This window comes from Vanessa cardui, chromosome 13 (assembly GCF_905220365.1).
Source record: "Vanessa cardui chromosome 13, ilVanCard2.1, whole genome shotgun sequence".
Lineage (NCBI taxonomy): Eukaryota > Metazoa > Arthropoda > Insecta > Lepidoptera > Nymphalidae > Vanessa > Vanessa cardui.
In genome coordinates, this window is record NC_061135.1 from 7,610,918 (window position 1) to 7,635,355 (window position 24,438).

Genomic DNA, 24,438 nt, shown 5'->3' on the forward strand with positions numbered 1-24,438 from the left:
GAAGTAACTTCTTGTCCATTTCGGAACAAATACTATTTTTTATTGCGAGCAATTCGGTTTTACGAGAGGTCGCTTGTCAACAGCTGATGCGGCAATAACACTTCTCAAACATATTTGTGATACATGGGAAAAGTCACAGAATGATATTGAAGTATTATGTGACTTGTTTAAGGCATTTGATTTTGTAGAACATAAAACGCTATATTACGGTATTAATGGTGAAGCTCTTGAGCATAATAATATTCTTATTGCTTCGTACGTAAATCAAAAGGTCCAACAAGTTTTTAGTAATGGAATAGTCTTCTGGATCCTTACATATTGTGTTTCACAAGGATCAATTTTAGGTCCTTTTCTATTTCTGGTAAGTAGTATATACAAATGATCTTTTTATGTTAAAGTTATTTGTTATATTGAATTTTTTTGCTTACGATACTTCATTGATTATTTAGGTCGGGGGGTAAAAAATAACTATGACGATGGAAGAGTGTATTATCATTATTTATTTCAAAACAAATAATTTAGTTTCGAATGATAAAAAAAGAAAAGGTCTACACATTTTGTAAATTATATTATATACTCCTGGAAAGCAAAATTATATCATTTAGCAGTAGTTATCCTAATAAAATCGTTACTACGTTGTTTTTAGAAATAACATTAGAGTCTAAACTGCAATGGAACCCTCATTTATCGTCCCTAGATTTATATTTATCGTAGCATACACGGTTCGAAAAGTTGGATAACTAACTGTTATTGATACCGCTCTAGTATATTTTGGCAATGAAGTTATTACGTTCAGGTAAATTTATAAATATTTAATCTGTTATTATTTTTATAAGAGAGTTTTCAGGTTTATTTATAAATTTGGAACTAGAGACTACCTGCAGGATGTTTTAAACAAAGATGGAGTACACACAGTTGGATCTAAATATATTGAAGAAAATTAACACAAATTCAAAACTTTTGTCTAAAAATTAAAGTAATTTTTAAATATAAATTTTAATATGTAAGGTTTATTTTATTTATTATCAAAATTTACAACCTATGTGTAAAGTTGTAAACCCATTAAAACGTCAATATTTGTACTTTGCGTCTTTTTATAAACTGGTAACTTTACTAAACGTAGCACCAACATAACCTCGTGAATCTTGTAATTTAAAAACATGTCACCGCAACGATTAATAATTTACACTCTCAGCTTTATTTTATTACGTTAAAAATATTGTTTGTTGTCTTCATAACATTATTTGTAACGAGATAAAGGGAAGAAAATTATTTTATTTCAGTCTGAGATTCTGTAAACGGGAAGAATTTACAATTTCAATACGTTAACTTAGATGTATATAATTTAATCTTTCAAAGTGATTGTAAGACTTGATTCAACTAAGTTTTAATATCTTGACCTTAGACCATATTTTACTATTTTATCCAAAGGTTGAGTTTCTGTTTATATCTGACTTAGTAGAGGTCAAAAATATTTATAAATTAGCTATATTGTTCGAGTACATCACGATTTTCTGTGTTAAGGATGAAATATATAATCAGTTGTAGGTATTCAAAACAACTGAATACAGTCTTATATAAAAGGAAATAATAAAATAGCGTAGAATAAAAAAAAAATACAAGCAAGATTGAATGTTTCTTTATTAAAATGATTAAAATTATATCAAATTTAAATTTAAAAACCTTATTTTCTACATTTTTTATAATTCGGAGAACGATCTCTATCTCTTTTCTTCTTCTTTCCTTTTCGTTTCTTATCGATATCTCTCTTTTCTTTCGTTGACTTATGTTTTTTACTTTTTTCTTTACGATAGTTTATTTCCGAAGAATCACTACTGCTATGCCGTCTTCTACTTACTGACTTATGCCTGTTGTCGGACTCAGATGTCAAAGATTCATTACTACTATATTTCTTTTTGTTCTTATTTTTGTGTCGGCTTCTATCTTCTTCACTGCTAGAAGATTCTTTTCTATATCTCTCTCTACTCGGGCTCTTTCTACTTCTACCATTTGAATGTTTTTGTTCATTGCTCCTTGGTCTTTCTTCTTCCCTCCTTTCTATTCTAGAGTAATCCCTAACTCTGATATCATTTGATTTTTTACTGGAAGAACCATCTTTCCTAGAAGATGTATCTTCTACCTTTGAATTATTATGTTTATAAGATTCCTTCTTTTTATATTCTTCGTATGATTCAGCATCTAAAACAATTAAATAAAAAATGTATTTTGCTTATTTTAAAGAAAATGAAATTAGAAAATCATCGTCAATCTTGCCAAAAAAAGTTCGCTCAATAACAGAAACAATGACAATATAAACATGCATAAATAAAGGCGATTGACAGACAGGCAGAAAATCGATATTTTCTAGTCTGTTTAATTTGGTAATAGCACAGCTAGGCTGCTCTACCAGTAGACTCTTCGTTCATATTCTCATCATCATCATCATTCATATCATCAAGCGTCTATATTCTATTCCAATAATAAAAAGAGAAAAATCAAATAAACAATATTTGACAGTTCAGAGTCAGCCAGAGAGAGACTAGGCCAGAGGTCTAGAGTTTCATTACTCTATGATTTCCCATCTATGGCGTTTGGAACGTAGACGAAACTGTTATCGGTATTTGGGAAGATAAATTAAAGTCGATATAAGTAGTTAAGTGTAATGGTTTTTTATTATAAATAAAGATATTATATTAACCATAATCATTTATATGAATATTATTCTTAGCAATGATCATCCACGTACAAGTATCATATACAAATATGAAGAAAAGGGACAAGAGAAATATTGTATTCATAAAACATGACAAAACCGAAAATTGAGCAGATGGCGGCACATCACAGTGGGAATATTTAAAACAAATTTAATTAACCACATAGCTCGTAGAAGAACCAATATTTGTCAATTCATCATCTCAGCCCGAAGCAGCAAAAGACTATTAAGATAAGATTACTGAACAAAGGTTCTTGGGAGTCTCTAAAAACGGGCGGTCTTGCGCTAACCGTATTCAAAGGCATCCCAAGATAAGATTGATCTATCTTGTAGGAGGCCTGAAGCATGATGCTTCAGTTCTACGGGCGATGTGCCCCAACCAATGTTATTTTAGTTCGGCAATTAATCGGAATTAATTGGAATATGTTCCAAACCTTCTCCTCAAAGGGAGAGGAGGCCTTTAGCCCAGCAGTGGGAATTTACAGGCTGTTACTTTACTTTTTTTTTTTTTTAATTAATCGGACAATGTCGATTTAAGTTTTGATTCGATCTAGCAGGGAAGCTTCGAGCATAGGCCTCTCCATTACTATTTGAATATTATGAGGCATCCACGTCCGTATATTATCCCTGGCAACACACTTGTCGAAGACTTCGACAATTTGAATCAAAATAAATAAAATCCCTCCAACATCATAAACATGGTATGTTGAAATCTCCAATCCCCACTAGAAAAGTCAGAGCATAAGCGTTTTATTTCTGCAGAAGTGCTTTGCGCTTCTTTTGCGAGAGTGATTACCAAGTCAGTCAATATTTGGATATAAGATATTGCATATTGAAGCGTAAATTAAATATACTGAAAAAATATAATGAAATATAATGAAAGAAAAATATAATGAAAGTCTTAGTTAAAATTATTTTTTAGCTTGGTTGTGTAAAAAAACTGACAGAAAAAAATGGTGACGAAACCATAAAATACACAAGTAATATTTTGCGACAACACCAAAAACAGGAGAAAGGGTATACAATACTAGGATTATAGAATTCTTGGACGAAAGATGGAACGCCAGAATCAACATGCGGCGTCTATACGACAGTGTAGTAAGGATGAGCATGAGCATGACCATGACGCTATACCGTGCACCAACAAGAATCGACGCTTACATAGCTTTAAACAAGGCACTTCTGAGGGACAGACTACAGAGAGAGAGCGATGAAGGCAATAAGTCGTTAACGTAGGATGTCGTTGATTGCGTCACCTCGACGAACCACACGAGCGTACCGATTTGGGAACTCACTCCAGGCAGAACGTGTTCGCTGAGGTGTACTGGTTATTCCATACAACATTTTTTCACACTTGACACGAGTGTTTTCCGCCACTGAACCACTGTCTCAGGAATTATGGTGGCGATATTTAGCAGAGGTCTATCGTACCGATCAAACATTATGCCTCACAGAAAGAGGCAGTATAGAAATGGTTTATTTCTGTTGGAATGTCAAGGAAGTCCCAAGGAGATACGAAGTCAAAGACCGGAGATGAGTTGTCGTCGCTATCCACGTTCCGCATATATGCGTTTTACCAGCAAGATAAAAAAAGACAAAATTAGCGTAGTTTAATCGCAAAATAATCAAAGGGCTCTAAAAATAGAGAAAATAAAAATGAAACGATCAATCAAACTGAGAGAGGTATAATCATTGCACAAGTACCAGATGTATCTAAAACTGATGTCTATCTAAAAAATAAAACACTTTCTACAAAGTAAAAGTATGATGTTCTCTTGACCAATTTCGGTCAATATCAAAAAATACTACAAAACTTCACCATAAATTAACTGTACAGGTATGTGTGCAAATCCAGTCTCATGCTCCTATTGAATGGCAAATCGAAAAAAATCTAAGCAAGGCCAGGTACAGAACCCTTACCAGTACATTTACAGATTTCGGTTCAGCCGTTGTTGAAATATTGATCATGAGGAAATAATAACTTTCTTTCAAGTCAATTTTCTCTATTGTATCTTATTTTAGAAAGATCTTCGATAAAAACAACTAAACTCAACAGCTGAAGAAAAAAATTGTAAAAATTAAATAACTTACTGATGACTTTTGATTGTTTATCAAATTCAGATTTGGATACTGCTTGCATCATAAATTCACTCAAACTGACTGTTTCCTTCTTAACTGATATTTCGACCATAACACGGCCATTGTCTTCATCTAAACTTAAAACCTGTAAAGAAACATAGATAATATTAAATCATACAGAGATTATAAAGAAGTGTGAGTTGGAAGAAAGTTCTGTAGTTGCACATGACAGATTAAGTAAGAAATTATAAAATAATTAGATTATTATATAAAGGTATACATTATTTATTATATGGTTTAATTAATTATGTAATAATAACAATTACATTTAAATTATTTTTGAATTGTATTGATACTTTATATTCGATAAGAGGGTACATTGACTTTTCTGTTCATTATTGTGAATCATGCGATTTGTAGTGAAGTTAATATAAGTGAGGGAAGCTCCTAATACCAGGACACTCTTTTCCCTGCGCCAGCGAGATGTTGACCATTAAGGTACGATATAACTTTAATTATAATTGTTGTTGCTTGTTAAATTATTGATAAAATATCTGAATTGTTTATTGTATTTAAATTGTAATTACCAAGAGACAAAGTTAGTTTTTTTATAATTAGTTTGATTGTAAATATTATATAAAATTATATTAGATTTCTAAAGATGCTATAATGGTTGAATAAATTATGTACATATATAATTGTGACTAACTAACATGATTGTATTTTAAATGTTGAAAAGAGTAATTACTGAGTTTCTTGCCGGTTCATCTCAGTAGAATCTACTTTCCGAACCGGTGGTAGCTTATTTAAAAATAGTTGTTAAATAACGATTCAAAGTGCGTGTAATAATATATATAACGATATATACAATAGCGATTCAAGTACCCTTTGTACTTGAATAAAGTATATTATTGATTTTGAAATACATTTTCTTATTCATATCATCTTTTATTGCCTTAAACCTTAAAATATTATGAAATAATAAAGAAATAGATGTTATTTTTCAATTACCTGATATTACATATTACCAATAATAAAAATATCTAACACACACAAAAAAATTCTTGAATTTTTTTTAGGCTACTATGCATACTATTATTGAGGCCCTATATTGTCTTTTTTCAATGAGTGAGATTTAAGTTTTTAATTTTGTAGAAAATAACAAGCGTTTCTGTACTTTTTATATTTTTGGAAACTTAATGGAAAATTAAACTATATGATACCCTAAAATGTAATTTCCCTCAATCAAATTCTCTTTTAATAATTTGGTTAAAAGAAACTGCGGCATAAAATCTTGAAGTAAAAGAAGCCAAATGAATATTGTCTTATGGCTTGTTTCATTAAATTATGAATAAAATGAGAAGCTCTTCTTATATATACCATAAACAATAATTGTTACTCATTTTAATGCAACTGAGCAACAGCTCAAAACGAGTATTGTTACTAAATGACTCTGTACAATAAAAAAATACTACTAATGGATAAATAAAAAAAAAATGTAGTTAATCTTCGTTAAAATAATGGCAATGACATTAATGCATAAAAAGGCTGCAGACTGTTTTGTGAAGAATTGGATATGGTAAAAATAAGAGCATTTTTCTGCAATGAAAACAAAATATAAACAAAAAAAAATTCAATAATGATAAAAATGACTTACATTATTATATTAATAAATGAGATGACACTTACTTTAGCATAAAATCCACTGAACTTGCCGGAGGTAATCTTCACAAATGAATTCTTAACTATGGACAAGTCTTCTTCTTTATCCTTAGAGGACTTTTTTTTCTGATTTTCTTTGATCACTTTGTCTGCACCCAAACCCAGTCCTTTTGGTCGCAATTGTGGCTGCTTGTATTTAGATCTGAAATGTAAAAATTTTAAAAACAGAATAATAATGTAATGTTATTACGTACATATTTTGTCTATGACATATTTTAATAAAATAAAATAGATAAATCCACTATACACTAGTGATATGAGTCACTAAATGCATTTATATGATCAGTTATTTTACCTTTATTTACAATAAATATCTCGAAAAAATACAATAATTACAATTTGTTCAAACTATGTCACATTAAGAATTTGTTGTTTTTACTTTATATAAACACATTTTTATTAAAAAATTTAAGAAATAATATTTTTAATATAAACTACATATATGTTATCTACAAGTTTCTATCATATAAATAAAAATTATAATTATTAGGATATTTTCACTGATTTGTATTTTATATCATTTTCTGATTTGTAAATGTAACTCAGCATGGACTTTTAAAGCTAAAACTTTGATAGAAAAGATGTTGTTTTATTAAAAACTATTTATTACTATTTATATTATATTTTTATTTAATAAATATTCAATTAGGTATGTTTCTATTTACAATGAGAAAAGACAATATGCTGTTAGACATAAATCTGCAATCATATACTTGCGAGTTACACAATAATATGCCTGTTAACATATTAATGATAAACTAACAATATTTATTACAAGAGTATGAAAATTATATGTGTTATGTCATTAGATACTTACTGATCATTACTTGGAGTCCAACCCATGCCTCTCAGCATCGCCAATCCAAACTCTTGTACAGGTACAGAGTCGTAGTCATCAAGAGTTGACTGAAATTACATTTATAAATTTTATTAAAAGGTTTCAAATATTACCAGTGTTTACTTCATTTTATAGGAATTAAGTTTTAATACTTGAACACTTCAATGAGAGTTTGCTTAATGAGATGGTTAGAGGCTGTTTGTAAATAGTGATATCAATATAAGTTAGGTAAGTTATAGCTTTCAGACTTAAATTTGAACGCATGCCAATAGGCAGGTTTAGATATGTAATGAGGAAAAGTGACACCCTTAATTGTGAAGTATGTGGTTTATTAAAAGATTTTAGAGTTTTTCACACTTGTATTGGTATGCACTCATAACTACAGTTTGAAAAAATACCAAAATATTAAGATTTTTTTTATATTGTGTGTATTTGTTTTTATTCAAAGTAATGCTTTGAGTATTTCAGCAATAATTAAAATTTGTGTAATGATGGGGCTGAAAATTAGGCTGCCTATAAAGGCCCCTTAAAAATACCATAATAAGAAACAACACTAATTATTATGACTAACTTCTATATATTTTTTAATTTATATTAGAAAGGTAGTTTTGCTTCTGATGGTAAGTGGTCACCACAATCCACTGATATAGACTGTGTACTAGATAATATCCATTCATTACTTTGCCAATGCAGCACCATTTCAAATAGGTAAAATTTAGGTAGCCTTATCAAGATACCACTACTAAGTCATACCACCATGTAAATGTATTTAATTAAAAAAATAATTGAAATAAATAAAGAATACAATTTAAAAAGGCAATATACCTCAATTTGTCCTTCAAGAACGGGTTTAGCATTCATCGGCAGAACTAATTGAGGAGTTTCCAAAACTTTTTCTTTCTTTGCTTCCTCCATTAACTCTCTAACTGCCATTTGGTCTATTGTCTCATCATTTGGAAGGTTTTTCTCGTCAGATGATATTTTTGTCTCTAGTTCTTCAAAGTTTTCAGCTTTTTCAGCGATTTCTCTTAACCTTTCGGCAGTGATCAATGTGTTAGGTTTCATGGGTATAACCAATGGTGTATCTTCTTCTTTCACTTCCCCTCTGAAATATTATTCAACATTTTATTCAAATACACATAATTTCAGTCATTATTATAATAAAACCTTATTACGAAATTGGTAAAATGATATTTGTTAAAACAGATTTTTTACAAGTGTAACCTACAAAGTTTAAGTGTCTATAAATTGATTTTAATGATTACGAATATTAACTAAAATTGCAAAAGATACTTTTATATTTAAGCGAATTAAGGTCGTAATAATATATAATTTAACTTGGTTAGGTGAAATACTACGTAATTAAATGTTTTGAGATTTACCCCACAACTTTGATGGACTTTTCTTCAACACATTCAATGTATTCTTTCTTTTCAGTAATTAAAGGTTTATTATCCTTTTTTGTTTTCATAAAGCCAAACGAAATCTTTTTGCCTTCCATTTTGCCGAATTCTTTAAAAATATATCAGTTAAGAAACAAATCAATTGATATTTTTTAGATTTCACCACATAATCGTAGGATTTCTATCCAACTGTTTAGTATTTTATTCTAAAAACAAATTAAATTTAATTGATATTCACACATTTTCATTTACAAATAAGGAATTATTTGTATTCCTTAGAAACTAAATGTTATTTACAAAACAAGACGAAAACTTTGCAATTAGCACGGCTAAAGAAATCTTTGACAATGTCAATCATGACGCGTGTGAAATGTCAAGTTGAAAACATTATATAGACTTACCAACCGTAATAATTATATTGTCTTTGGTATTTTTATTCTCATTGACATAATATTAGGCTTCCATTACACGTTAGCGCCATGTCAAGTGCTTAAAAAAATGTTGTGGTTATGAATACTTTTATTTATGCAATAAAAGGATATTAATAAAGCATTTAAAATTTTACTTAAACATTATTTTATATTGATTTTCCTGTAATGCTCGACCGGTCTTAATATATTTAATCGATATTTTTTTCAAATTTTAAAACCGCTTATGATCTATTTGCATAATTTCTATAATATGTATTACATTTTGTTATTTTTTTATTGATGAGACATTAATTGTTTGTATTATAGGTGTTGTATTATAAGTCATGTGTTAATCTTATGAAAAAGAGATCATATTTTTCTATTACCTAACTTTTTATGTACGTATTTTTTTTTCTAAACATAATTCGTTCTTGAATAAATTATCAGTAACCAACCCACCTATATCACAATTTTATAGATTTGTATATTTGTATACATTTAAATATTGCAGGTTATTTAACTTCTGGGATTCTTCTTAGAAATACACTTCTAAAAACACTTTACAAAAAAATTAGTTAATGAAAAACTATATATCCACATCCAGCAACTCTCACGTCGTACATAATTTCTAAAACCGCGTTTTAAATAAACATTTAAATTTTAAATAGCGTTTCAAACTACAAGAAATAAAACAAATTTGCTAATTTTATTATTTTGTTGATAGCTACGTTCATTTTCTGACGCCATGCTACTTTATCGACCCGTTTTATTTTCAACCGACTTCCAAAAGGAGGAGGTTATCAATTCGTCTGTATTTTTTTTTTTTTTTTTTTTTTTTTTATGTTTGTTACCTCATAACTTTTCACTGGGTGGACCGATTTTGATAATTTTTTTTTGTTTGAAAGGTAGTGCTTCCCGTGGGGTCCCATTATTTTTTTATTTTTTTCCGATGATGGTATCCATATGAAAAAGACATAAGTCTTAAATTTGCATTATGTATATGCGCGACAAATAGGTTAATAACTGAAAATCACGTTAACCAATTTTGATAATTCTTTTTTTATTACAAAATATATACTTCAAGGGTAATTTGGTGAAAGTTTGGTAAGGTTCTGAGCACAGGATCCATGACAAAGTAACGGAACGGAAGGGAACGGAACAATTCTGAGGAGCACGTTAGCGATACTCCGTCGAATCTTTTATTTATAGGTTATTTGGATATTTGAGTCACCTTCCGTAATGTGGTTATGTTTATGTAATTATCATAGTCGAATATTATTATCAACTAGCTACCCACCTCGGCTCCGCACGGGTGCAATACTGATACTAAATATACTACAGAATTTATTTATTTACGACATCACATCGCAAACTTCTAAAATTATCAGTGTTTCTTTACTATATTGTTCATGTATTATATACACAAACCTTCCCCTTGAATCACACTATCTTTTAAAAAAAACCGCATCAAAATCCGTTGCGTAGATTTAAAGATATAGGGACAGAGAAAGCGACTTTGTTTTATACTATGTAGTGATGGAACTCCTATACGGCTCGCAGTTAGGGTGCGATATGGGGCAGGATTTCTTACTATCTTTAATCAAATTTTGTGTATGTGATGTGATGTCATATGATGTACGACATATATTAGCTCTTTTCCAAAGTTTTTTTGCTGAGGTCGATTACAGCTCTTTCGAGGGATCCATGTAATTTATGCCGCATGACGTATTAAAGTCGCATTTTCGAAAGTCTATTTTTGCTTTACTCGCAAGTTTCCTTTGAAATTGTCCTCGAAGTAGTTTCTGACTCATATAAACGGAACGCTTAATCTATCCATATTAAAAAAAATTAGTCAACATCAGCTTCACTTAAAATCAAAAAATAAATAAAATTTTAACAAAAAGAAAAACCGACTTCAAACAAAACACTATTTTAAAACAAATGAATATGCACGAAAAAGTAATAATTATAAGTAAATAATTGCGTATTCAACATATTTTTTAGAGTCTTCCTAAGTTAAATGAAATGAAAAATATTAGACTACTTAAAAGTCGATTAACGATTATATCATGTAGTTATAATTATTGTTATATTTGGAGTCGGTGTCAGCCAATAAAACCCTACAGTATATCTATCAAAAAAACAATACGAGAATACTTTAACAAATATGTTTTTTACAAATTACCTTTTACACAATAATATACTGGATCAATCAAGGGGCGCGTATCGCTTCTTTCTTTTGATTGTTGGGGCAAGGGCACCGTGGCTGACACCGGCTCCAAATATACCAATAACTATAACTACATGATACAATCGTTAATCGACTTTTAAGTAGTCTAATATTTTTCATTTCATTTAACTTAGGAACACTCTAAAAAATATGTTGAATACGCAATTATTTTATTACTTTTTCGTGCATATTCATTTGTTTTAAAATAGTGTTTTGTTTGAAGTCGGTTTTTCTTTTTGTTAAAATTTTATTTATTAACAGTATATCTTGACAAATATTTTTATTGCTTATAATCAATATAGCCTCATTCCTTGCGATTTCGGCGGTGAATAAATGTTAACCATTAGCCTAACGAGGCAGTAATATTATTATTTGTCATGTAGGTACAAATGTTACTAAATAAATACAATTAAGTAGGTTCATTAATTGTACTTACATAATACATTTACATAATACATTTCCTACTTTTTTAGAATGGATATAGGTCTAAAACAGAAGTTTATTTTAGTAGTTATTACGTCATTACAATTATACTGTGTTAAATTAAAAACAGAATTACTCGATAAATACGCGTTATGCTGAATAACAGTGCAGTATAAGAAACTTTCGTTTTTCATTAAAGAAAGAAATGTCGCGCTTGACAGCAAAATTAAATATTTCTGCGACAATATCAATGTAATATCGAACTCTGCGAATAGTGCGAGGCAACTGTGAATTATTCGCTAAAGGAATGAACATTTTCTGTTGCATGTATAACATTCTATAAGTATTTCGATTTGGCTATAAACAAAATAGGTTAAGAGTATATATTTTTCATGATATTACATCATATGGATTTTATTATAAAAACAACAAAATGTAGATTGTGTTAAATAATTTATCATAACATTATACCAACCGTAAGAAAAGATAAGGCAAATAAACAATTCAACAGCAAATTGACCCGATATCGTTGGTTGAGAGCTTGATTAATCTATGATATTCACTATGGATTTGTGAAAAATTGGCCTTTTGAACGTCGACGAAACTGTTATTGGAATTTTGGAAGTAAAGTTAAAGGGGATATAATTAGATAAGTGTAACTATATTGTATTACAAATAAATATTTTTTAATAGTACACTCGAATAGAGTTATTAGCAAATCGCATGAAATGTATACCTAAATGTAAACTTTATTTTTTTTTTCATTTCTATTTCGATTGGAATAGGCCATACGTACGTATATTAAGAGTATTAATAAAAGAAAGGATATTACGGTCATATTAATTAGGTAGCAATATACGCCGATTAATTCTGCCACATGTTAGATGTTTCCTCCTTTGTCAGTTTTTCTTGCTTTATTCGAAACTTCTTAATACGTCTTAGTCCGGGAGTAGAACATTTACGATTTGTTACTATGTTTGTTTAATATTCATGTGTAGATATATTTTTTATTTCGTTCACATTGTCATCTATTGTCCGTTTCAAATAAACGAGATATAGGAGTGCTAGGACCTGTCAGGTAAGTAACCTCGAGGAGCGAAATACATTATAAATAGGATAATAGAAGTTCATAAATAGGATTTAGAACTTTTGCACACGAATCATTTCGTGAATACCTACATTTTACAATAAACTTATTTTTAAATGTTTGAAGAAACATAATGTAAAATTTGCTATCGACTTTATTTTATAAAAATAATATTAGGATATGTAATAACTAATAAAATATCTATGACAATCATTTTGTTTGTTTTAATCATATAGCTTTATAAATAAATGCTTAATAACATTTTAAAATAATTTACAAACCTTTAGATCCTTCCTAACTCAATGCCAAACATTACGGTCGGTTCAATGGTTTGGTCGTAATTAAGTTACAAATAGGTAATTATGTAAAGAATAGTTGGGTAATATATCTACGAATATTAAGTTTACATACGATATCCAAGCTATTTGTGTTGTTTAATGTTTCGAATAGAATATGACTAGTAATTTCTATTCAGTTCCTTTAAAATATAATACTTACGTAATTATAAATTTTGTTATTCAAAAACAAGTTGTTCTTGCCTTTTTGTATGTGTATTATATATAAATGAAGAGGTTTTAGTTTCTTGGAAGGGCTAAATTTAGAACCTAAAAGTTCATAAACGAATCATTAGAAAGCTCATGTTTTGACAAAATTTATAAAAGAAAATATAATATCACGCTACGACTCATGCGGATGAAACCGCAAGAAGAACATTTTAATAAACGTAGGATTTTAATTGTTGCCTTTGTTATTATTATATAATTAGTTATAACTTGGTTGGTATTTATTTATTTACATTAAAGACGTAAATAGGTATGTGAAATATATATTATGAATAGTAACAATCATGATCGCGTGGTATGGTGGTAGGAGTACTTGAAGTATCTCTTAAACATTTTCGATTTTCTGAGTGTAAAATGATGCTGTTCTCCCGTCACCAGTAAAGGCGACGGAATGTATTGATATTCAAATAGTTTCAGATAGCCAATGTATCAGCATAATAATACATATAAGGATGATTTTTATATAGTTTGTCCTATGAGGAGAAAATATAACGTTTATTTCACAACGCTGTTCAAATGGGTGTTGGTGAATAATTTCACATGCAGGGTTCTCTGCTATGTTTCACCACCGACATGAGTTATAGGTAAAAAAAAGTAATCACATGAAAATTCACCAGTATTACCTGGGTTTGGTTCGAAACCATAATTAATAGTGACGGTTAGATGCGCGCAGTCTAACCACCGGACCATCTTTCTCGACTCAACATTGATAGCAGATCATCAATTTTCTTTAATATTGAAATTGTGTTAGCAAGTTTCTTGATACCTGTGCTCAATATAATTTATAAATTCGATACATAATTGCAGTTTGTTAATCAAATAATTTAAGCTTTAGGGATCAAAAATAACAAAATCAAAATTTCTATATTTGCTTTGACGTAAATAAGAGCTTATCTTTTCTAAATTGGTATCATTTAATTTATTAGGTTTACTTAAAATTTAGATAATACTTACTAAAAAATAGAGATTTCTTATTATTTGAAAACATAAATTTATAAGTTTGATCGTAACATCAACGTTGTTACTAACATACCTATTCAAGTAATGAACGCTAAGCAAAAAACACAAATTGTTCAGGATAAAAGTTAATACATACAAATTTTGGGGACAGTTTATGTAAAGACACAACTGTTTCCTTAGGTACAATTATAGTAAAAGCTAAACTAAACAAATTGTTATTGAATGTGAATTATAATCTTAGAATAATGAAACATAATATAGAATTGTATAAAATGGTATTACAGAGAAACTGCTCCATTATAACCGTTTTGAACACTGGCTTTTCTACTGGCTTCGAAAAGATCATTTTCTATCAAAAGTTAACTGTAGATCTTTTATTATTAATAAGTTCTTGTGTTTAAAATATGAAGGTATAGCTTATAACTTACAGATGTATTGTTTATTCCAACGGATGATTAAAAAATGTCTAAATGTCATTCATAAAAATATTAAACAACATAGGACTTACATATGATCCTTGAGGCACACCTTAAAATGCATTCTTCCTTGAAAATTCAATATTATTATTGGTCGATATCTAATATAATTAATGGCATACGATATGAACTAGTTATACCGAATAGTGCTGTATTTTAAATTAATATACTAACATTAATCAAGAACTGTGTGTAGTGCATAATATAGCAGAGTTATATATTAGCAATCGCATATGTAAATCTAAGGATTGTTTGTCCGTACTCCTTCTACAATTGGAATATGACGGCATAGGTAGATAAGAGAGGTAAATCTATCGATGATATTAATGAAATGTTTATGTCATAATTAAATGACATAAATATCATATGACGCGTAAATCAATAAAACTAAAATACCGTAACGTGCAAATTTGTTTTTCATAATAATTTATGTGAGAATGGAGTTATTAAAGGTACTAAGAATGTATATATATTTTGAAATACAGTATTTTAAGTACTTTAAAATACTATCAAAACTATTAATAACAGTATTAGCACGATATTACGGCGAGGGTTTTATTATTTTAGGTGTTGACGAAGAAAATAAATTACGAAAACTTTGGCTTGGGTTCAATTTGGTCTGCTTACATTCTCACATTTTATAAGCGAATACTCAGTAATATTTCATCACATATGATATTTTTCAAATGTTTAAATAAATAAATATAATACATGGAATTAAACAACAACTAGAATTTAAAAATAAACTAGAAATTATTAGCAAGACTGTGTGACAAATATATAAAACATAACAAAATAATTTATTATCATAATTACTTGTTTTATAGTTAAGTGAAGTGATTTTATATTTACGTCGAAAATTTGCTTTGTAACCAGCTATTATTTAATATAAGTACATTAATTAAAAAACGGCGATATCGGGATGACCTGACGACCCGTGACACAGTTTGTGGTGATCCACAGGCACTAGCTATTTACAATCAAGTATGAGTAGGCTTTTTATTTTAAATTAATTTATTGTAGAATTTTGGTTTGTGATGATAAAATAATAAATAAATAAACTTATTAATATTTTTATAGACACACTTAACACAATCTATGTATCATGATGTATTTCTATCTATGAGTACTAGTACTGTTACTTTTGAGGTATTTAAAGATTTAAATAGATATCATAGACTAATAACCTTAAAGTAAAGATTAAACCTTAAAAAGTATTTCATATTGAGGTAGTTAATTTAGGTGAGGTTACACTGAGCGCTTATATTTTTTATTATACAATCAAAAAAGGTAGTAGATATAACTAAGTATTCAATTGTTCATATATGATATGAATATTCTATATTTACATTTATTTATTAGTTGTAGTTTTAGATGAATTTTATTTTATTTATTATTACAGCACCATCCACTTCATATTCTATGAGTTATCCTAACCTACACAGTCGATTGCTCGGAAGAGATCGCTATATAGCGATAAGGTCGCCAGAATTGTACGCTTCTTTTTTTAATCTGTATCCATGTTTATTATTTATTTATTTTCTCTTTGTGTTGTACAATAAAGTTTAAGATTATGTACTGTCAGTATCTTATTTATCTTTTAGAAAACATTTTATAAAACAGCGCGATTTTAACCAGTTTTCTTTGGTAGACCGAATCGATACGATTTGGGTACCTTCAAGAAAAGTGCGTATTCATTACCATCAACGTAAACGCTAGCAACGCAAATGCAAACCCCTGGTGTTCTAGGTGCCCCATAAATGCAGTCCCGGCGAATGAGAACACGTTGCAATAATACAAAAAAAAAGTCTCCTAGACTCGACAATACAGTAATTTATCTAGTGTACACAATAATTCTTAACATTTCTATATATCATGTTCTAGGACGGAATTGTATTGTCAAGAAAAGAAACCTCTATATTTTATTCTTTTTTATCGACTACCGCCTGTTGTCACGGAAATTTGATTTTACGAATGAACGAATTTAATATGGCCACCTCCATCAAACTCCAGATATATATTCTATTCGTATTACTACAGTGGAAATAATGCGCTATTTTATACGCATTTTTGGCTTAAAACCATGGGATCATGAAACTTGCAATTTGGAATGATCTATTTACACAGTTACGACATTATCAAATTAGGACATTATTTTTATATTTATTATTTCCGTCATAAATGTCACAAATATCAATTCTATTTATTAATTGAATAGCGTATTCGTTTAACGGTATATCCGTTAATTATTAAGTGATCTTTATAATAAATATATCTGCTAATAATTAAAAAAAGTATTGTGTAAAAAATGGAATGGGTTTTAAGAATTCAGGATTCAAAGCTTAACTAATAAAATTGTACGGCTTTTCTATTATACAAGATTTTGAATTTCAAATTTCTCCAAACAGAATATTTCTTTACAGTTTTCCTTCAGTGAGCACGAGTGAATTGTAAATTCAAATAAGCCATTTGTCAATTCTGTATGTTCTTGCCCACATTTTACGAACGTAAAATAATATATTATACTTTATATCAGAGGGATTTACGTGTTAGAGGTAACTTTACATTTGACTGCTCCGTTGAGTTAGTGGATTGCTAATACAGCTACATTCTAAGAAGTTCCAGCTTCCGTTCCGTGTCAGATCTATAATGTTTATCTATAAGGGTTTGTCTTTTGAAAAATGCTAAAAGATTATCTTGCTTGGAGTTAGGAAATTGCCAGTTACACTTCCACATCCCTTGTCTGATTTCTATTTGACCGTTTCGGTTTTCTGCCGTATCAGATGAAGGCTGGGGAAAAATAATTTATCTAGTGTTTGAAATTTGCAAACGCGGCGAAGATCTCAACAGCATCAATAAAGTATTTATTGTAGCGATTACGTGGCTATGTTTAGTGAAACGAGTAATCATTGATTTTCTTGTCGGCTCTGTGGAATTTATGTCCTAAACTGGTGGTTGGGTGGTTTCAATTAAATTATGTCTGGTAGATTGACTAAGTTAGGCCACTAAAATAAAGTAAGTTCAAAAATTTTGCATATATTTTTCCTGTTATTGTATTGTTAATTACATTAGAAATAAAACAGTTCCAGTAACAAGATAATGTAACTATCATTACCAAAATTGCTTAATTAACACATTGTCGAATGTCAATTTCATTCTCGTCCCAGGGGAAAAACCAAGTTTGGACGGTTGGTCTCCGTCCCTAGTCGTATTTTCGGCGTTAATGCCTTTCTCGGATGAGACGATTTTTGGACAATATTTTTACTTTATATACCTATATTATGTAAGCAGAAATTCGGCTACTGACTATAAAATATTATTAAGTATATTAATCAAGAAATGTTTATTTTATACTAAAGTAAGTACATTAGATGTCGATAACTATGTGAAGATATACCCAATAAAAAGGCAAATAACTTACTTGTAACGTTTTTTGTAATTATATTTATATATTTTTATGGGAATACAATTGCTTGATTGTTTATATTATTGCAATATTACCCAACAGAACCATAAAAGCGTAATTAAGCGATGTTAAATGCCAATTTTCAGTGAGTCCCGAGAGAAAATTGAAATTGGGGCATTGATGTTCTGTGCTATGCTCTGTATTAATTCGTTAATGTAATACAAATTGTATATATAAGGTAATATTTATAAAGGAAAATGAAATTCAAAAAATATTTGTTCTAATTGCGTAAAAATAACAAATAAAACTTTTGGTTTCTAAGAAAAACGCAATTAGTTCATTTGGTATGTATATTCTTAAACAATTTGAAAAAGTTTGCCTCGTTTGGTTGGGTAATTCTAAGCAGTTTTGAAAAATTGCCAGGGCCACTATTGATATCATTAATGTGTTCATCTATGTCATTTTATTGCTTAATTTTTTGTATCGGAATGGAAACATAATATTTAAACTTACCAATTTTTTTAAAGTAATAGTGAAATATGGTATTTGACAATCTGAATTGTTATCTTCTAATTCGAATCAACAAATTCACCTACAAACTTTCATTCCTATTGAATGAATGAATTAAAGTCTTTCCTGTTTGTCTTCTACGTCTTATAAGGAATTCTTGCAAATTTCAGTCTGTTAAACTCACTGAACTACGCTTTATATCAGTCTGTCATTTTAAAATCCTTTCAAGTATATACTTAAGTCTGGTTAACATGTTCAAGAAATTACTTGTTTTGTTGACGGATAACAGAATTCTAGTGCAACGTTATCGTTGACTTGTTATTGTTATTTTGGGATCAGATAAGATCTACGTATAGCGGATATTAGGGTAAATATACGAAGGGTTCACAAATATTAGTGCTCTAATAAAAAATTATAACGTCAATTATATAATGATAATCTGTAAACAAAACGAGTAGAGTTTTTAATCATAGTAGTAGGGATTTTTGCTGTCAGTTCAAAAGTAGTTTTTCATGATGGAGTTTTGTTTTTAACTAAATCTATAGATGAAGGCATGTAGTCGCGGCGATGTCGAATAAAGATTGAGTTACCAATATTACTTCCATTATTATCAATATAGTGAGTGCGATCCTTTGACTTTGAAGTTGAAAGCAATTAAGGCAAACTTAGTCGGAGTAAAGAGGTCGAGATGGTCTGCAGTGAAATGATATTACGTATACATTCAACGTTTGACTTTACAAAATGAAAATACGAATTTTAATACAAACTTCGTTCTTTAGAGCATTCTTGGAAATTTTCTGTATTCGAAGTTATTATGTTATGGCAATAAGAGATAATAACAAAAGCCAAGGGCGATTCGGACAAGTTAAACGAGCATTGATATTAAGAAGTAGCATTGAGTGACGATGTTTTTCCTTTGGAAGGTGAAAAATAAATTAAAACGTTTGCAACTCCATTGATTCATTATTCAGACTTCTTTCAGACTTGTTGAATAAGAGTTTCCCCTCAAATTCTTAAAGTAAGAGAATTATTATACTTGCGTTTGTATTATTTGTAATTGTGTTCACCTATATACCCTTGTGTAGTAGAGTAAACACTTCGCTAACGCCATTTTGAGAACGGTTGCAGTGACCAATCGGTAAGAAGGACGTGATAATGCCTCAAAGATTTTTTGAAGTGATTCCAGTTAAGGAGAAAAAGTAATTTATAAAAAAAAAAATATGTTGAAGTGTTTTCCTTGAATTAATAATCATAAACATTAACATGATTATCAAATCCAAAATAAGCAAGTGGATAAACATTATGTTATGTTCAAAGAGCTAGCCTTGTAAGACACGTCCGCACTTTAGTTTGACATGTTTGATTACGTCACGTTCCTAACTTGGTATTGAAATCATTGTTATATTATTTAGAAACACTTTGGTTTGAATTGTTATAGTTGAATTGAAATCCAACCGTTCTATAAGTCGCTTAGTAGCGAGAGTTAGAACAAAAAAAGACATCAGAAATCACTAGTTATTTTTTATTGATTTGAATTTCAGCGGTTGGCTGACGTCAAGTCTGATGGAGCGAAGAAATCTCATTAAGTTTGAAGTGAATAAACAAGATTATTCTGAGGGTGTCTCGCAGCTGATATTAGCTGAGATGTGTTCCAATTACATTGATTTGATACAATTTATATTGGTTTTTTATTTTTTATATCTCACATTTCTATTGTTTATAAGAGAAAGTTTTGATATTGTACTAGTGGATGAGGTAACTCGTGAGAATGATACTCTGTCACTCTTCAAAGTGAAGCGATACTTTTCATTTCCTACTTCAATTAATATAAAGCAGAAAAAAAACAAACTAAGGTTTTTAATATATTTTATTTAGTTCAAATTCCTTATATTTCTTCGTTTTTAATTACAAATTTTATTTATAGAGCAGGAGATTGTAGGTGATCTTTTGTCTATTTTCAGAAAATCCTTTAGTTTCATCAGATAAAATCATGTCTAAGAGTAGATTTACGGCTATAAATTTGTTTCTTCTATTATTAGAGATGAATATGCTAATATCAAATCACGTCGTTCCACGTTTTGAAATTGTAAATACCGTTACAATATAATCTATCTCAAGATTGTAAACTGCCGAAATATTCTGAACCTTTACATAATGATTACAATTTAATCTTTAATCAAAGCCTAGCACTAGTAACAATTGAAAGTAACTCCAGTCGCCGCAAGTGAGTAAAGCATTTTTGCAAATTTTCAGTGGCCTCATAGACCCAATGTCAATGGACCTGTGTCTGTTACATGATAGCCTAAAAATTAAATTTTCTTCGTTTAATTGTGTCAAATAATTGTTGATTGAGTAAACAACGTTTATTGAAAAGTATTAACAGTCTTCAATATTAAATCTTAGCATGATAATCACGCATTTATTTTTTAAGAAAACTTATCTGAACTAACGAGCTTGTCGGGCAGGTCAGTATAATTTAAAATATTTAAATTAAGTCAAACCAAATACTTAAAACAGATATTTAATACGTTTTATTGTAATTAGAATCACCGTTCACAATTTCCCGATACTTTACAGCCTCGCGAAAGAGTTTATATTCAAACGGTATTCACAATATTACAGTGATAGATACGTCTGTTGGATTGCCTCAAATTTAATTAATGATTGAACAATATATTACCATTTGGAAATGTCAGGTGTACTTTATCGAAATTCGACCATGTAGCGCATGCAATATATAAACTTATTGACAGGTTTTATATCTAATGTTACTCGGTGGTAGGGCATTGTGCAAGCCCGTCTGGGTAGGTACCACCCATTCATCAGTTATTCTACCGCCAAATAATAGTATTCAGTATTGTTGTGTTCCGGTTTAAAGGGTGAGTGAGCTAGTGTAACTACAGGCACAAGGGACATAACATATTAGTTCCCAAGGTTGGTGGATTCGATGTAAGGAATAGTTAATATTTCTTACAGCGTCATTGTCTATGGGTGATGGTGACCACTTACCATCAGGTGGCCCATATGCTCGTCGGCCAACCTTTACCATAAAAATATATACATATATATATAATGTAACTTTGCCCGATTATGTCGTGATAGGTACTTGACACTCTCTATTTTTTCTTTTGTAGCAAGTTATAAATACCCATCAATAACATTATCATATTTTTATACAATTTATAACGAAGTAACCAAAGAAGTTACGAAGTGTTTCCAGTTCAGAGAATATTAAAAAAAAGAGTTAGGTAGAGAAGCACATAAAATTTTACGTAACGAGATAAAGATTCAAAATGCTATTCATTGCATTTCATTACTTGGTTTATCATGGTCCGAGCATTATTTACGATGAGAATAAACCAACGAACATTAAAATATACACGATAGAGTTTCTCTATCGAAGTTATAAAGGATTTTTTACGACTGTTCCGACTTGAGAGTTCGTCGTTTGGGTCCGATGCAAAACAGATTTTGGATAAAGAGCCGTCAAGCATGATATTAATAGTGGTAAAATTTCTTAGCAAAATATTTTGTCAAAAATTTCTTTGTTTTGGGTTTCAATATACCTAAAAAAAAGTAAAGTAACAGCCCGCAAATTTCCCACTGCTGGGCTAAGGCCTCCTCTCCCATTAAGGAGAGGGTTTGTAACATATTACACCACGCTGTTCCAATGCGGGTTGTTGGTATGCACATGTGGCAGAATTTCGATGAAATTATACACATGCAGGTTCAACGATGTTTTTCTTCACCCCCGAGCACGAGATGAATTATAAACACAAATTATTCACATATTCAATATACCTGTAAAGTAACATTTATTGGGGTAAGACTTCGTCCCTTTCAAGGAGGAGTTTCATCCTCGTTGATTCAATGCGAGTTTTAAATGTAAATTATAAGCTGGAGTTACTTATTATCATATCTATAAAGTTTATTTTGTTTATTTGGTTGCCAAACAGGTATTGTCAACAAAGAAACATAGCAATTCAACCATAATAAAACATACAAGAAAAATGTTTGTGTTTTAATCTTTACTGTTTATCTCAACGCCCTAATAATTTCCTTTTTATTTATATAAACGTCGTGTCTTAAATTATATTTATTATAAACCTGGAGAGTTTGTATTAAGTGCGACTATTTTAGATGCCTGTAATCTTATGTAAATAATAATTTTTAAGTTTGATAACTTTTATATCTAGGAAGACTCATATTTCACCAACAAACAGTAAAATTTAGTAATATGGTGTTACGATTTACTAACTACAGACTCAAGGGACGTAACGTCTTAATTTCTAAGTTAAACTAATGACACTATAAAAGTTATAAAAGAATAATAATTAATAGTTTATCTAACTTAATACAGTATTATCAACAACATAGCTTTATTTAATAAAAAGAGACATATAATCCAAATCGAATGCGAGTAAAACTGAGGGACTCTGTTAGTTAAACAAACGGTTATTCGGTCGTATCTTAAAAATAAATAAGAACAACATAAGACAGTGCTAGTCTGACATCAGTTGTTTGGTGGAAAATTTGTTATTCGCAATATTAGTGTCGGTACACCTGCGTTGTTTCGTATATAACAAAGAATTTTCAGTTCCATTTCATGTCCAACATATGATTGCATCGCAGTTGGCTCACCTCTCCGTGGAAATAACGAAATTGGATACACGGCTTTATCTAAAGCCAGCTTTATATGAAGTGTTAGTGATCATTTATTTTTATATTTATAGTAAGTTATCTATCTACTCATATACTTTTGGTAATGTTAGTTTGGGTGCATATTGGATATTTTTTGTTAGTAAGTTTGTTTTTTCTACGTGTGTTATAAGCGAACTAATATATAATACTTGACAGTAGGGCTCTGGGCAAGCCCGTCTGGGTAGGTTACATATACTCTACAGCCAAACAGCGGCTCTCGGTAATATTATTGTATTCCGATTTAGCGATTGCTCAATGGCGATGTAAGCAAGGTTCAAATTTAGTACAGCGCCATTTTTTAAAGGCAGTGGTGACCACTTACCATCAGGTGACCTATTTGCTCGTTCATCTACATAAATTATTATACTATATAAGCAAACACTTATAAATTTTACAACTATGTCAGTATATATGTACACGTACTGACTTGATGCATTTGGAATATCTTTAAAAATCACGAATTTAATTTAATTTTACGGAGACCTTTGGTAAAGGAGTTTTTGCCAACGCTTACTGCACTTTAGTTGTCGGATTTGGTATCCACTCACGTAAAATCATTTATATGAGCCACTTTGGTGTTGATCTTAGTTTGGGTGTTCATGTTTGAGTTATTTGTAACACCGCCAAAGGGTTTCCTAGAAGGGACCGTTAGGTGTGAAGCGTTTATTTACACAATCGTGTTTGTGTACAACACCAGACTAAAATATCAACTTTATTTATCAAGGTAAATATCACAGGGTACCTAAAATTATGAACAATGTCATTATCTTTATCGTCACTTTCTCAGTGGTATTACATCGTCAGACTATACCTACTCAGTAACAATACGTTCCGATGTGAATAGTGAGTGAGCTAGTGTAACTACATGCTGAATATAATATCTTAGTTGCCAAGCCTAGTGGCGCATTGGTATTGTA

At 29.9% G+C, this 24,438-nt stretch overlaps 1 protein-coding gene across 1 annotated transcript; it reads right to left on the reverse strand.

Moving 5' to 3' along the window:
• Nucleotides 1–1,669: 1,669 nt before the first annotated feature.
• On the reverse strand, nt 1,670–9,108 carry LOC124534820 (G-patch domain and KOW motifs-containing protein). The gene is made up of 6 exons (XM_047110840.1): nt 8,735–9,108; nt 8,178–8,457; nt 7,332–7,420; nt 6,482–6,656; nt 4,805–4,937; nt 1,670–2,199 (listed from the first exon to the last, which is right to left on the reverse strand). Exons 1-6 carry the CDS (start codon nt 8,851–8,853, stop codon nt 1,685–1,687), a joined length of 1,311 nt encoding a protein of 436 aa, XP_046966796.1. The 5' UTR covers nt 8,854–9,108; the 3' UTR covers nt 1,670–1,684.
• Nucleotides 9,109–24,438: the final 15,330 nt, after the last annotated feature.

Bases quoted from the DNA above. Each gene is read 5' to 3' on its own strand.
- LOC124534820 (XM_047110840.1), bottom strand. From the start codon at position 8,853: ATGGAAGGCAAAAAGATTTCGTTTGGCTTTATGAAAACAAAAAAGGAT. The intron at 8,458-8,734 runs GTAAATCTCAAA...ATAATATTTCAG, and splicing joins AAGTCCATCAAAGTTGTGGG to AGGGGAAGTGAAAGAAGAAG. The intron at 4,938-6,481 runs GTAAGTGTCATC...GTTTCTTTACAG, and splicing joins TCAGTGGATTTTATGCTAAA to GTTTTAAGTTTAGATGAAGA.